This window comes from Pleurodeles waltl, chromosome 7 (assembly GCF_031143425.1).
Source record: "Pleurodeles waltl isolate 20211129_DDA chromosome 7, aPleWal1.hap1.20221129, whole genome shotgun sequence".
In the NCBI taxonomy this organism is placed as follows: domain Eukaryota; kingdom Metazoa; phylum Chordata; class Amphibia; order Caudata; family Salamandridae; genus Pleurodeles; species Pleurodeles waltl.
Window position 1 is genome coordinate 1,433,168,044 of NC_090446.1, and position 15,829 is coordinate 1,433,183,872.

The window sequence follows — 15,829 nt, forward strand, 5'->3', positions numbered from 1 at the left end:
GGCGTTGGTGTTCCAGGTGGAGCATGGCATAGAAAAGCGTCAGTAGGACTTGCAGTTCCATGGCTGCTGCAGAGTCCTTTGTGTACTTGTTGGTGAGTCTTTTGTTTTCTGTGTTTGGTTTCTGCCAGGCTTTTCATGGCGTTGACACCACCCCAGAAATTGTGGCGGTGTGCTGTGTCATAATATAGTGGGCGGTACTTTGTCTTCTGCCTGGCTGTTTATGGAGACTGCTGTGGTGTGTGGTGTTAACACACTGACGTATGGTGTGGTACATTGGCTGCCTATGGCAGTTCTCACTGCTATAGTCATAATTTGGTGGTAATTACTGCTGGCCTGTTTGTGGTATTTCCACCACTTTATCACTCACGCCAATGTCATAATGAGGGCCATAATCATGGCTGTAATGAGTTTGAAGGCATGCGTTGTTTTAACCTTTCTGACCACTCTAAATCTATCCAGGCACACATTGATATGCTACATACAATAGTGAAAGGGGTAAAACAGGATATGGATCAGGGATGGTGGGACTGTTTGTTTCAGTGTTTACCTGATTTTGGACAATTAAGCAAAGTTTTGGGTGAGATTTTTGTGGTGTTAGCTCCTATTCTATCATTATGTTGCTGTGTACAATGTATTCCTAATCTACTTGCAATGTTTATACCAAAAACGTTGATTTTAAACCTATAGGCTACATGAGTCACTGGTCAAAGGTCAGAATGTAGTGATATTTGTGTTTTGACCACTTACTTCGTGTCGCACCACTTTGCACTTGGCTTAGCTGTCCACCGTCACATTAGTGGTCACCAGTTATAGACTCCATTTTGTATTCAGCTCACCAGTTACAGACTCCATTTTGTATTCAGCTTAGCCTTAGCTTCACTGCTACTTTAAAGGTGCAAGAAGTTTTCTGTAAAAAACGTTAGCAACGTGTTTTCTATGTGTGTTTTTTGTCACCGCAGGGCTAGGACATAATGTGGAGGAGTCGGTCAGCAAGATAAGGATGTACTAGACTGATGTTTATGGTACAGCAGGGAAAGGTTTAGTTTTGGGAAAGACACCTTGGGATTTTGGCCAAGTTCTGACATACTTCTTTCAAAGCTTACCCAAAATAGCCAGCAGTTTTTCAATAGTTCTTGCGCGGCGGATGGGTTTTTCCAGAAAGCTCCTTCCTTGTTTGTTTAAAATATATAAGAGACCCAGGTCGACAGTGGGAGATTCAGAGACCTCAATCTAGATTTAGACGTTGAATGCCTCAAATATTTCCCGTGAGGGTAGAGATCCCTCTTCCTCATTGTGGTCGAAGCAGGGTCAACAACTTGCTTGCAGGAGAAAGATGAAACAATAGAAAGGCCCTGCGGTGATGCATTTTTATTAATTATTTGCTTTGCATTGGGTATGAATATATATACATATATCAATATAAGTGTCTACATTCTTGCATGTATATATTTGCTGTTTATAGATTGAAGATTCTTTGCACATGTTCTTACTTCCTTGTTGCACATTTTAAAAGTACACTGTTCGATTATACAGGCCTTTCTTCACAAGCCTTGCAAACAGATATAATAATGTCTTCTTCAGATTAAGATGTGTATTCCAGAGAATCTTTTTGACTCCTTTCAGTGTGTGTATTGTGGATCAGTCAGCAGTAAAGCAAAACAGTGGTGCAAAGTTGTGTTTTGGGGCTATCTAGAAAATATTTCCCTAAAGAAATTGTTGAATCTTCCTTCGGGAATTGTAGTTCAGGGACTATACTGTAAGCTAACAATAGCATCCTGGAGAGTGATGGCAGGTGTAAAGGCATTTTTTTTAAAATAAGTTAACAATTAAATAGAAAATTAACAAAATCTTCTGTTATTGTTTGTAGGTATCTATGTTGAACAAAAGATCTTGGGCTCAAATTTAAGGAGCTCCATAAAAATGGTTATATATCTTTGAATGAATAAAAAGAAGGTATTAAAATATGAATAACCTTTCCTATCAAAACTGTAATGAAGTAAACCTCATTGAATCTATTTATTAAAATTGGTCTAGAATATCTATCAGGTAAAATATCTATAGTCACAATGTCACACTCTCTCCGTCATCAAGAAACATTTCCTTATCTTGCAACTTAAGAACATTTTGATGGTTGTAAATCAGTTATTTTTAATAGATTATTGAAAAAGAAATATTACATTTTTTATATAAATATTAAAATAAGTAAGTGAGCCTGCACATGTACTGCACATGTAGTAATGGACTTTTTATTAACAGCCATCAGGAATACAGTTTTAAAACCTTTGTTTTAAAACAAAACATTAATGCATGCTTTAAGTTAACCCGATGTTATCCTATGGGAGAAGGGGTCTCCCAGGAGTGAAAAACAAATGTGGGATGTTTTCACTACAACAACATGTAAAGGTTAAAGTACATGTCCCACCTTTAAATTACAATGCACCCAGCCCTAGGGTCTACCTTAGGAATGACTTAAAAATATTAAAAAGGGAGTTTTAGGCCTGGTAAAAGGGTTATTTTGCCATATTGAATTGGCTGTTTTAAGCTGCTAGCAAGCTGCTGTGGCAGTTCTGAGACATGCTTTAAGGGGCTACTTAAATTGGTGACACAATAAGTGCTGCAGGCCCACTTGTAGTACATTTAATTTACAGGCCCTAGGTACAGATAGTAGCACTTTACTAGGGTCTTACAAGAAAATTAAATGTGGCAAATGGTTACAAACCAATTTTACCATATTTAAAGGAGCAATCACAATCAGTTTAGAAGACAGCAAAAACAGGTTCAGAAAACAGGATTGTGAAGGCAACAGTTTGACAATGATCCTGCAGAGATGGCCAAGTTCAACATAATTATTTTATGTGCTTTTTAGATATTAGGTTTCAGATGTTCTAGAGTGTATTATTTTATTATTTTATGGCTCAATTGCCTTTATTCAGATTTCAGAGAGTAACAGCAATTGCAACTCCTACTACAGAGAGGCCAGTGATTATTTTGCATTTAGAAAAGTGAAACAACTCACTTGCATCCTGTTCTAGCCCCGCAACAAACCTAAATATCATGATGTAGATGCGTAAAGATGTTATTGTGTGAATAACTTTTTAATGGCATTGGGTTCTATTGGGGATTGACTGGGAATGGCGGGTATGACGTACATATTTTAACTGGTATTTATTAATCTGATAATTCGTTTTATGAAATTTAATTGTAATATGTGTACTTTTTTAACATGTTGAGGATCATTTATATTAAGGTGTAATTTGTTATTTTCATTGTCTATGGGCTTTGGGGATTATTGATGGATTGGCAGGGTAGTGATTTAATTTTTAAAAGGGTTTTATTTTGTTGTTCATATTTGCTTCGTCTTAGTACATTTCAGTTACTGCTTTTAGAAAATATGTTCGTTTAAAAAAAAAATGGGTTGTATTTCTTCATTTTAGAACATTTAGGGGCAGATTTAAGAGCCTCTAGCGCCTCCTTGCGCCACATAACCTTTGTTCTTTTTACATTAATGTGGCCCGACAAGGCTAAAATCACTGCGCCAAATTTACAAAGTGGCACAATGCCTCTTCGTAACCCTTTGCGATACATTGTGCCTGCGCCAGGCATAATATATGCATAGGGGGCATTCCCCCATTAGGGGGGGCCATATAAATGGTGCAAAGAAATCTAAAAGTTTTCTTTGCGTAATTGTTTTGGCACTTTTAACGCCTGCTCATAGCAGGCGTTATAAGGAGGCACAACATTGTTCAAAATGGGCCTCAATGGGCTTTGGAGGATTAGCGTCAACATGTTTTATGCTAATCCTGCAAAGCTCCGAACTAGTGTCAAAAAGTTTGATGCTAGTTCCCTAACTACCGCCCTAGTGCGCCGTATCTTAGATATTGATCCAATGAGAGCCAATGTGACAGTATGTATTGTAGTACAAAACTTACCACAGAATGTAAGTTACTTATATGTGAGGATCCGTCTCTCCTGACTGCAGAGTCTCTCACATGTAAATGTAGGAAAGTGGTATTTTTGTATGGCCACCCTCACACTTTTTGCCCCAGTGTCATTGGTTATGACTCTGAAAGTGCACTGAAGCCTACTAACCAGGCCCCAGTACTCTCTCCCTAAAGTTCGTATCTCTAAATTGGTATCCCCAATTGGCATGGACTTTAACCTCCTTATAATTCTCTAGTACATGATACCAGTGGATAGCACAGGTTGGCACCTCACCCCCCTTGAAAAATGCCAACTCCATTAATGGTCCCACTGAAGTATATCATGTTGATATCAAACAACTTGTCTCATTAAACCTGACTGCAATCTGAATCAATATGACATGCGGCCAAGTGGCTTCCTTAGACGTTGCCCACCTGCTTCCCACCGCATTTTGTGTGCCCTGGCTGGCAGCCTGCAATTGCTACCACCGAGGCAGGATTCTGACCCTCCTGCAAGGAGGCGTGAACTCTCCAAGTAGTCAGAATCAAAGGCCTACCTGGGCAGGAGATGTCACTTCCCTTCCTGGTAGGAAGGCTAGTGAAGTGACACATCAAGGCGGTGATGTTTAAAGGGTAAACCACCTTTGATATGCAAGTAGGCTGTCCCAAGAGGAGGACAAAGCCTTAGTTTGTCAGGAAACGCACACTCCCAGAAGGCTAGCCACATCCCTAAGATGTGCTACCTGTTCTGTAGAGTAAAGCATGGATTTTGATATCTTGAAAAGTGGAAAAATAGAGGGTTTTAGGTAGGAAAGGTGACACAAACCCCTGGATGTCGTCATATCAGGGGCAGATTAGCCGCAGGGGCTAGTGGTCCATTGGCCACTTCTCCCCACACTTCAATCTAGGGCTTAAGGGGCACCCCTGACACCAGAATCTCAGTTCTGCTCTGAACTGCAACCAAGGATAAAGAAGAGACATGTGTTTGCACCTCCAGGACTCCATGAAGTGAAGGGCATGGAACTCTACATCTGTGCCACCTTGCACCTGCACAACTACGACTCAATCCTGAGTAGAGACCATTTCCAAATGGAAGGAGACCCCCCTCTTGAACCAAAAGGTATCATGTGAACTTCCTTGGGCTAGAGGCACTAGTCTCCCGCAGCCCACAGGGAGAACCCCTGACTGAGTGTCACTAGTGATTTTCTCCACTGACCACAAAGGTCAAATTTGACAGCTTGAAAAGTACTGATTTACTTTTCACTCTAAAATCCATAACTCTGGTTATATGCATCTGATTGATTTCATTTTGGTATCTAAATATACAAATCAACTCTATTTTTATAGATTGGAGTCAACTTTCTTTTAAGTCCTGCCATTTACTTATCATCCATGTTGGTACACTAAAATGCTTAAGAAATGCTTAAGATATGTTCCTCCAGTAAAGCCAGACTGCTGTTTACCACAATAACAGGATTGAGCAGGAGCTTTGTTAGTGAGAATCCAATCAAACCAGTTTGGGGTATTGTGAGAGTATTGCACAGTGAGACTTACCCAGCCTACATTAAGTGTAGAGTTTAACTATAAACGTGGGAGGGGCACATGGGAGTTGATTGGAAAAGGGGCAGATTTTCTACTAAAGTGAGTAGGGGTTTATGGAGGGTTTTATGGATGGATGTCACTCACACACACATGAATGAGCCAAGTTTATTATTGTTTTTACTCAAAGTGTAACTAATGTTGTGCATCTGGCCTCTTATGTCATATACCACACGTGTAAGACAATATTTTGATAACATCCAACACAAATACTATTTTTGTATAGGAAAGTAGTGTTGTATAGAAGCAGAGGGTTTAGGGACATGTGCCCTTAATTTATCTTTTTTGGTATGTGCGTGAGGTTTATGGTGATGTAGTGCAAAATATTGTAAATCAGTGATGGGATTTGTGTTTATATTGCATGCAATCTGGGCCATTTTTTATTTGTATACATTTTCCTCAGTTGAAATAGAGGCCAAGCAACCGGTCACTTCTTTAAAATTCAGTATTGGAGCACACATGTAGTTTGATTTTTCAATTACCATTCACATTTTGGCATCCTTCTACTGGCATTATAGATCACGGTGTTCAGATGTTGACTTGGAATTTTTTTAATTGCCATATGGTCTACTACCTTTGGTTCTCTCACCCATTCACTGACCAGGAGCATGGGATACTTAAGTGTGCGATGGCCACACCAATTGTGGGTGATGGTATATTGAGGAGCAGTGGGATCCATCTATCCATGAACCATTCATGTGTTGCATTGAATTTCTTTTCATGTCAATTATGTTTGTTTCATATATTTTCCTATATCCTTTCTACGTAAAAGTAGAAATGGCCAAGTCAAAGGAACCATTTAATTACTAAATGCATACGAAACATACAAAATGCTTTTATATTAATGTGTGTGAGATTTGTAATTATTAGTTGAGTTGTTAGTGTTTCAGCTCTACGCTTTTTTTTGTTGCAAAAATGGTTGCTAGCGATTGTGTGCACATTATGGTTTCATTGTGTGAATAAGTTTGTTTCAGTTGTGGTTTGTGTACTTACTTTTTATTTACCAAAACAGGTATATTTTCTAGTTTCAGTCCAATTTCGTGCACCAGAGACATGTTGCTCTGGTCATTTACGTCATATGGAGTGAAGCAACAGCAGGTCATTCTTGACATTATTGTATGTATCTTTGCAGGCTTTTGACAGTCTTGTATGTGGACCTGGTGCTTCTATAATTGGAATAATGAAAACTGAATATGAAGAAATGTTTAAAGCTATGCATTTTACGCATAAAACAAGGTAAGATATTTAAAAGCAATTTTGGAGAACCAGAAGCACTATTTTGTGGTTGAACTACCTTTCCCCATGGCACTTTTGCCTCAATCTGCCTTCCCACTCAAACACTGTAGTCATTTTGCTGCCAATATTGGAAATTGATATTGCACATCTGGAAACAGGGAAGTGAACCAATTACAGTGGGAGTCTTTTGATCTACTCTTTGCAAAGCCTCTTGAACCAAAAGGAATCATCAGAACTCCTTTGCTCTTTGCAAAGCCAATAATAAAGCCTGTTTTTCCATGTCTCACATCACTACCCAAGCAAGGAAATGAACATGGGGTGCTCTCAGTACAAGTAGATGTGTTTATACACTGAAGAGAAAATGTTTACCTGGATGATTTCACAACTCTCGAAAGAGATATATTAACACAGTCCTCCATATCCAAGGGGTACAGTGACTCAATGCTCAAAGCATGACCACTGAGAGACTACTAGTAATTATATGACAGTTTCCAAGCAGAGCTAGAGATTTCCCTCTATGCTACATAAAACTGGGAATATAGAGAATAGGGAAACAGAATTTACCTGAACAAAATCATGCACATCTGACAAACATTAACTCTGCAAGGAAATAATACAGAAATCCCTCTGAATCTTGTACTGTGTCACCTTAAAAACATCAGACACCAGCTCCATCCTCCAGGATTTAGGCAACCTTGCGCAAGAGGAAGAGAAGAGAGAGCTTTGTAATAGATTTTTACACGGAAACTACATGTTCTGCCTTCACACACCCTCATTCGAGCAGAAAAGGTAACTAAAGGTTACCAAGATGGTAGAGGTATGCACCATGGGCAATTTATAATGAAAGATGTAATATGAAAGGAGGTGGAAGGAGGAGATTTCCAAGATAAATAAATTCTCTTCTTCAAGGCAGACACAGATTTGGTTTCCATCTCACTTTCTCAAGGAACCCATCCTCTCCATGATGTACCCACAAACAAATACACCTAAGTTACTATTAGGGATGAGTGGAACTTGCAGAGTTTTACTTCACGGAATTCTGCAGAGTTCCATAAAAACTGTGCGAGATTCCATGGTGTTCAGTGAGTGGTGGAATTCCCTTCCATTGCTCTGCTCGCACTGATTTTTAGCACTGGGAGCTTGTTGTGTGCTATTAAATCAGTGTGAACGGCCCAACTCAGTGCAAAAGACAATGCTACATCTTTCTGCCACTGAAGTATTTTGTCTACTTGAGTGGCAACTTTCATAGCACGAGTTCCAACTTTCTCGACTTGAGCGGTAGCAATCTGCCCCGTCCGCCCATGTTTTGAAATCTTCCCAGGAAGGGGTCTAGTGCTCATTTTCTTTTGCACGTTCACAAACTTAGCATTGTAGAGCCACGTGGGCACAAAGCTCCATGGCACAGAGTTTTTACTGAACTTCTCAATCCAAGTGGAGTTAGTTCCTGGCACACACAGTATTCTATTGCGTGATGATTCTGTCCAATGACTCAAGGCTGCTTACAATACTAAGGGCCTAATTTACATGGGCATTTTGCCACTGGAATGAAACGTTTTCTTGATGTTCCTGTGGCGCAATACTCTGCTCCATATTAACAAAGTGGCATTAAGCCACTTTTTGTGACTTAATGTTGTCTTGTAAATACGGGCCAGTTACACGCATCACTTTGCATGAAAGGGGTTGTCACGTAGGTTCTCATTAAGGTAATTAGGCTACTGGATTTGGGTGGCAGAATCACATAGATTGTGGGTACTAAATACAAATCCACACCATATGATGCCCGTTGGCCTAATTCATAGTTTCTGGCTAACTGGCAGCGTCTCATCCCTGTCCGAGAACAGGGATGATTGTGCCAAACGAGCGCATGAAAAGAAAGACTCCTCAGGGGATTCATGGTCAATCAGATCTCATCCCTTTCTCCCTGTTACCAAGGTCTCACACAGGCAAAGACAACAGAGGTAGAATAAAGTTAAATATGAGTTTTATTGAATTAACTGCATCTTGGATAAAAGGGCATGTATTGCAACAACTAGGATGACACAATAAAAACAAGCAGGCAAAGAGGAGAGTAAAACACAAAAATAGTCCTACCATCCTTTCACTAAGAATAATATGATATATATATGTTTTCTCCCTACACTATGATTCAGTACAGCATAATAAGCTTAATCTGCCCTTCAGGTTTCCCCCCGGGAGACTATCATCACTCATAGCTGGAGAACAAAGCATGTAGTCTAGGAAGACACCTTCTCCATGTAAATCCGGGGTTCAGCCATCTAAGAACATAGCTGTAGCAAAGCAATCGGCATACAGTTGTGGTCATCTGGCTGGAATCTCCCTCTAATGTGTTTGGGACAAAGGAGTGCTTTTAGAATAGAACAGTTGACATTCTAAGAAATGGTCCCATGTACGAAAGTGTGTTTTTCTGTGAATGTTAGAGACACAGCATACCATGTTTGTCGGCAACCCTATCTGACTGTATTCTTGAAGAAAGAACAGAGTGGAATAAATGTCCTGCTAAGAACGTAATACTTTCCTAGGCAATGAGATAGAGAGAATAAAACAGCACACAAGAATGTAGCTATTGCTAAAAAATAAAGCAATGTTACATAAAATATAACTGGGTAACGTGCACAACGGCAGGCCTAGTTTTCTAAAATAACGTCTAAAATATGGCTAAAATAGCTATACAACAGGGTGTGCAATGGATGTTGCTGTGGGAGTTCCACCACTACCCCCATTGCAGTTTGATGCTGCCCCAGATTTACAAGAAATAGCAAACCTGAGGCAGTGCCAAAACTAACACCCCCCTGGGGTATTCTGCAGCACACGTAGAAAGAGCAAAATGCATTAATGATTGTTTATGTGCAGGAAAGTGTCCCTTGGTGCACATGAACAATCATTAATTAATGATTATTTGTTACTTCTATGTGTGATGCATTCTGCAGGACACATCGAAGTAAGAAAATCACCATTATTGATTGCTTATGTGCAGGAAGGAACAGCTTCCTGGACATAAACAATCATTCCCTGTAACAAAGGCACCCTTCCACTATGGTACAAGTGTAAGAGGCTGGCCTGGCTTATGGTAGGTTCCAATGGTACTTACACCTTGTGACAGGTCCAGTTATCTCTTATTAGTAGAGTGTAGTAGTGTTCTAGCAGCTGAGGCTGATAGAGGTAGCTATAGCAGAGCAGCCAAGGCTGAACTAGGAGACATGCAAAGCTCATGCAATACCACCTAAATCATATAGGTACTATATCATAAGAAAGACAATACTCCTAGTTACTAAAAATAAAGGTACATTTTTTTAGTGACAATGTGCCAAAAATATCTTAGAGGATATACTCCCTTAGGAGGTAAGTAACATACACAAAATATACACCACAAACCAAATCCGGTAAGTAAAACAGTCAGAAAGTAGTGCAAACACTGTAGAATACAATAGGATGTAATAGGCCTGGGGCAACACAAACTATATACTAAGAAAGTGGAATGCGAACCATGAATAGACCCCTAGGCTAGTGTAGTGTGTAGAGGGATGCTGGGAGTGTAAGAAAACACTAAGGGTGTAAAAGATACCTCACCCAAGACCCTGGAAAGTAGGAGTAAAGTACTACTATTTCCCCAGAAACACACTAAATTCGTGATAAAGGATTTTGAAAGGACAACAACAGACTGCAAAGCAACGAAGACGGATTCCTGGACCTGAAGACATGCAAAGGAAGGGAACCAAGTCCAAGAGTCGCTAAAGTGTCCAGGGGGGCAGGAGCCCACTAAACCCTGGATGAAGGTGCAAAATGGCTGCCTCCGGTTGGAAGAAGCTGCAGGTTTTGCAACAACGGAAGGAGGTAGGAAGTTCTTCTTCATGGAGAAGATGTCCGACGGCGTGCTGTAGGATGCAGAGTTGTCTCCTTGGCAAAATACTGCAAACAAGCCTTGCTAGCTGCAAGAGTTGCGGTTGGAGAAAAAGGGTGCTGCCCAGGCCCAGGAAGGACCAGGATGTTGCCACTTAGTAGAGGAGACAGAGGGGGCCCTCAGCAATATAGAGAGCCCTCGGACAGGAAGGAAGCACCAACAGAAGTCCTTGAACACAGATTCAAGTAGTCTGAACATGGCAGTCATCTCAACACTGCAAAATGAGGTCCCATGACATCTGAGATCAACTCAGGGAGTTGAGCATCACAGGACAGAGTGCTGGGGACCTAGGGATGGCTGTGCATGCAGGATTTCTCAGAAATGTGCACAGAAGCCCTTGTAGTTGCAGATCACGTGGTGCACAGGATTACAGACTGGAGAGGGGAGGCAAGGACTTACCTCCTCCAAATTTGGAAAGTTGGACCACTGGACAGTCTGGGTTACTTGGGTCACATTCGTCAGTATGAGAGGGGACCCAGAGTAATGGTGAAGCTGAAGTTTGGTGCCTGCTGAAACAGGGGGAAGATTCTGTCGACCCACAGGAGATTTCTTCATTGCTTCCAGTGCAGGGTGAAGGCAGGCAGCCCCCAGAGCATGCACCACCAGGAAACAGTCAAGAAAGCCGGCAGGATTAGGTGCTACAATGTCACTGGTAGTCTTCTGGCTCCTTTGTTACAGTTTTGCAGGCGTCCTGGAGCAGTAAGCGGTCAATCCTTGGCAGAAGTCAAAGAGAGGAGTGCAGAGGAGTCCTGCTGGATTCTTGCACCTTGTTATCTGAGGAAAAGCCCAATGTAGAGACCCTAAATAGCCCTCAGAGGAGAATTGGCCACCTAACCAGGTAAGCACCTATCAGGAGGGGTCTCTTTTGTCACAACTCTAGAAACAATATGGCAGAGGTCTGGGACACACTGGAGGAGCTCTGGGCACCACCCCTGGGGAGGTGATGGACAGGGTAGTGGTCACTCCCCTTTCCTTTGTCCAGTTTCACGCCAGAGCAGGGACTGGAGGTTCCCTAAACTGGTGTAGACTGGCTTTGCAAGGATGGCACCATCTGTGCCCTTCAAGGCATTTCCAGAGGCTGGGAGAAGCTACCCCTCCCCAGCATTTAACACCTATTTCCAAAGAGAGAGGGTGTAACACCCTGCTCCCAGAGGAAATGCTTTATTCTGCCTTCCTGAGACTGGGCTGCCCAGACCCCAGGAGGGCAGAACCCTGTCTGTGGGGTGGCAGCAGCAGTAGCTGCAGAGAAAACCCCAGAGAGGTGGTTTGGCAGTACCGGGTTTCCATAGTAGAGCCCCCGGGACACATAGAATTGGCTCCCCAATACCAGATTTGGCATCGGGGGACAATTCCATGATCTTAGGCATGTTACATGGCCATATTCGGAGTTAACATTGTGAAGCTACATATAGGTATTGACCTATATGTAGTGCATGCGTGTAAAGGTGTCCCCGCACTCACAAAGTCAGGGGAAATGGCCCTGAACTATGAGGGGGCACCTTTGCTAGGGCAAGGGTGCCCTCACACTTAGCAACTTTGCACCTAACCTGCAGCAAGTGAAGGTTAGACATATAGGTAACTTATAAGTTACTTAAGTGCAGTGAAAATGGCTGTGAAATAGTGTGTGCATTATTTCACTCAGGCTGTAGTGGCAGTCCTGTGTAAAGGTTTGTCTGAGCTCCCTATGGGTGGCAAAATAAATGCTGCAGCCCATTGGGATCTCCTGGAACCTCAATACACTGGGTACCTAGTTACCATATACTAGGGAATTATAAGGGTGTTCCAGTACGCCAATTGAAATTGGTAAAAATGGTCACTAGCCTATGGTGACAAACTTAAAGGCAGAGAGAGCATGAGCACTGAGGTTCTGATTAGCAGAGCCTCAGTGACACAGTTAAGCACTACACAGGTATACGCATTCAGGCCACAAACTATGAGCACTGGGGTCCTGGCTAGCAGGATACTAGTGAGACAGGCAAAAACATACTGAGAAACAAGTAAAATTGGGGTAACATGCCAATAAAGATGGTACTTTCCTACAACAAGGGTTTCTGCATTGGCGCTAGGCACCTAATTTTAGTGCCAGTGCTAGGGAAAACACAGGGGTGCACCGTATTGCACAGCTCTGCACTGCATCACTTCCGTCCCTTTTTCTGAAGTGCAGGTGGTGCAGTTCCCTGCTACATATTTACAAAGCGCCGTTAAGCCACTTTTTGTGGCTTAATGCCGCCCTGTAAATACAGCCCCTTTACACTCACATCACTGTACTTGAAAAGGTTGAGCATTGGGTGTTTGCTGTGGGCATCCCATGATAACACCCATTGCATTTTGACACTGCCCCAGACTGCCCAAGGAAATCAGAAACCTGTGGCAACGCCGAAAACTATTACCACCCCAGGGGTGGTATTAGAGTGGTACAACAAGGAGAAATACCTTTATTTCTCCTCATTTTTGCTTTTCCCATGGCATTAGTGAATGTTTATGTGCAGGAAGGTGTTCCTTTCTGCACATGAACAATCATTAATTAATGATGATTTGATACTTCTATGTGTGATGCATTCTGCAGCATACAGAAGTGACAAATCACCATTATTAATTGTTATGTGCAGGAATAGGACAGATTTCTTCAGATAAACAATCATTCCCTGTAACAGAGGCACCCTTCCACTATGGTGCAAGGGTTTCTATGTTGGTGCTAGGCAGCTAATTTTAGTGCCAGTACTAGGGAAAACACATGGGTGCACCATATTGTAGTAAATACAGCGCATCCTTGCGTTTCCGAAATGACACTGCGTGGCGCTGTCAAATTTGGCACAGCACTGCACTGCATCACTTCTTTGTAAATTAGGCCCTTAGGGTCTCATGTACAAGGGCATTTTGCCACTGGAACGTCCCTTTTTCTGAAGTTCTGGTGGTGCAATACCTGCTCATATTTACAAAGCGGCGTTAAGCCACTTTTTGTGGCTTAATGCTGCCTTGCAAATACAGTCCCTTTACACGTATCACTTTACGTGAAAGGGTCGTGCATTGGGTGTTGCTGTGGGCCTTCCACAACAACACCCATTGCATTTTGACGCCGCCCCTGATTTACAAGAAATAATAACCATGTGGCAGCATTTAAAACTAATGCCACCCCAGGGGTGGTGTAAGTGTGGCACAACAAGGAGAAATACTTTTATTTCTCCTCATCTTTGCTTTTACAGCAAAACGTGGAAGGGATGGAGCCAAATTGCGGGGGGGCATTACAAAGAGCAAAATGGCATTAATGATTGTTTATGTGAAAGAAGGGACACCTTCCTGCACATCAACGATCATTCCCTGCAACACAGACACCCTTACACTCTGGTGTAAGGGTGCCTGCTTTGGCGATAGGCAGCTAATTTTAGCAACAGTGCTAGAGAAAACACAGGGTGCACCTTATTGCAAAAAATATCACACGTCTACATTTCTGAAAAGACACAGTGCAGCGTGGAAAAATTTGGTGCAGCGCTGCACTGTGCCACTTCTTTTTAAATGAGGCCCAAGTATACAGTGTGTCAGCTTGCGTGGCACTTGCTGAACCAAACCAACAACTGTCACCTGCACACAGAGTTACTCTTCATTGCAAAGGTTTATATGCTCAATACCTCTACACACCTATGATGCATTAGGAGCACTTATGTTTTGTAAATACTTACATTCCTTAGCTGGACATAAAATTAGGTAGAAAAGTAATATGGTAGCTACTCTCCACAATGTAAACTATAAAACAAACTACCACTCATTAGATGATATGGGGCCATATTTATACTTTTTGACGCAAAACTGCGCTAACGCAGTTTTGCGCCAAAAAAATTAGCGCCGGCTAACGCCATTCTGAAGCACCATGCGGGCGCCGTATTTATTGAATGGCGTTAGCCGACCGGCGCTGCCTGGTGTGCGTGAAAAAAAACCACGTACACCAGGCAGCGCCGGCGTAGGGAAAAATGGCGTTTGGGCGTCCAAAAATGGGGCAAGTCAGGCTGAGGCAAAAAAATCGTCTTAACCCGATTTGCGCCATTTTTTTTCGGCGCCCAGATGCCATTAACATGACTCCTGTCTTAGCAAAGACAGGAGTCATGCCCCCTTGCCCAATGGCCATGCCCAGGGGACTTCTGTCCCCTGGGCATGGTCATTGGGCATAGTGGCATGTAGGGGGGCACAAATCAGGCCCCCCTATGCCACAATAAAAAATTAAAAAAAATACTTACCACAACTTACCTTTTCTTCCCTGGGATGGGTCCCTCCATCCTTGGGTGTCCTCCTGGGGTGGGCAAGGGTGGCAGGGGGTGTCCCTGGGGGCTTGGGAGGGCACCTCTGGGCTCATTCTGAGCCCACAGGTCCCTTAACGCCTGCCCTGACCCAGGTGCTAAAATCCGGCGCAAATGCGGGTTTTTTAGTCCCGCCCACTCCCGGGCGTCATTTTTACCCGGGAGTATAAATACGACGCATATGCATCGCAGTCATTTTTTAAGACGGGAATGCCTACCTTGCATATCATTAACGCAAGGAAGGTGTTCACGCAAAAAAATGACGCTAACTCCATGAACTTTGGCGCTAGATGCGTCTAACGCCAAAGTATAAATATGGAGTTAGTTTTGCGTCAAATTTGCGTCGAAAAAAACGACGCAAATTCGGCGCAAACGGAGTATAAATATGCCCCATGATGTCATCAATGATGTAATCTGAAATGCCATCAGTGATGTCATAAACAATGTTATAGAACATGTTATCAGTGTTGTGTTGTGAGGTCATGAGCAGTGCATGAAGGGGTCACAACTGGTGAATTTCTGTGTGATTTGTAGTTCAAAACATTAATGTTACTTTAACCCTTCTATCTCATTGAATTTCTAGGGTTTTCTAAAGTAAATGGTATTTTATTAGCATATGTAATGCCCCAGCCTGTGACCAAGTCCTTTGGCAAACACTGGCACAGGCAGCCAACCCCACACTGCACAGCAGTGGTTTGACAACATGCCTGGCCAACAGCCAGGCCTTCTGGCCAACCGACCTGGAGCCAGACCATTGCTCACTGTGAACATGGAAGGGATGGAGACAAATTGTGTGGGGGTGGGGGGGCTGAAGGTGAATTGGCACCTTTGCATATCCAGCAGCAATTACAAGGAAGACCAGTGGA

General features: G+C 42.5%; 1 protein-coding gene across 1 annotated transcript in view; it reads left to right on the forward strand.

Moving 5' to 3' along the window:
- Positions 1-15,829, forward strand: part of LOC138247427 (putative methyltransferase DDB_G0268948) — a 354,679-nt gene that overhangs the window by 169,033 nt on the left and 169,817 nt on the right. The window contains exon 5 of the mRNA XM_069202058.1: positions 6,652-6,755. Within this exon, the coding sequence (XP_069058159.1) occupies positions 6,652-6,755 (104 nt within the window). The remainder of the gene's footprint in view (positions 1-6,651; positions 6,756-15,829) is intronic.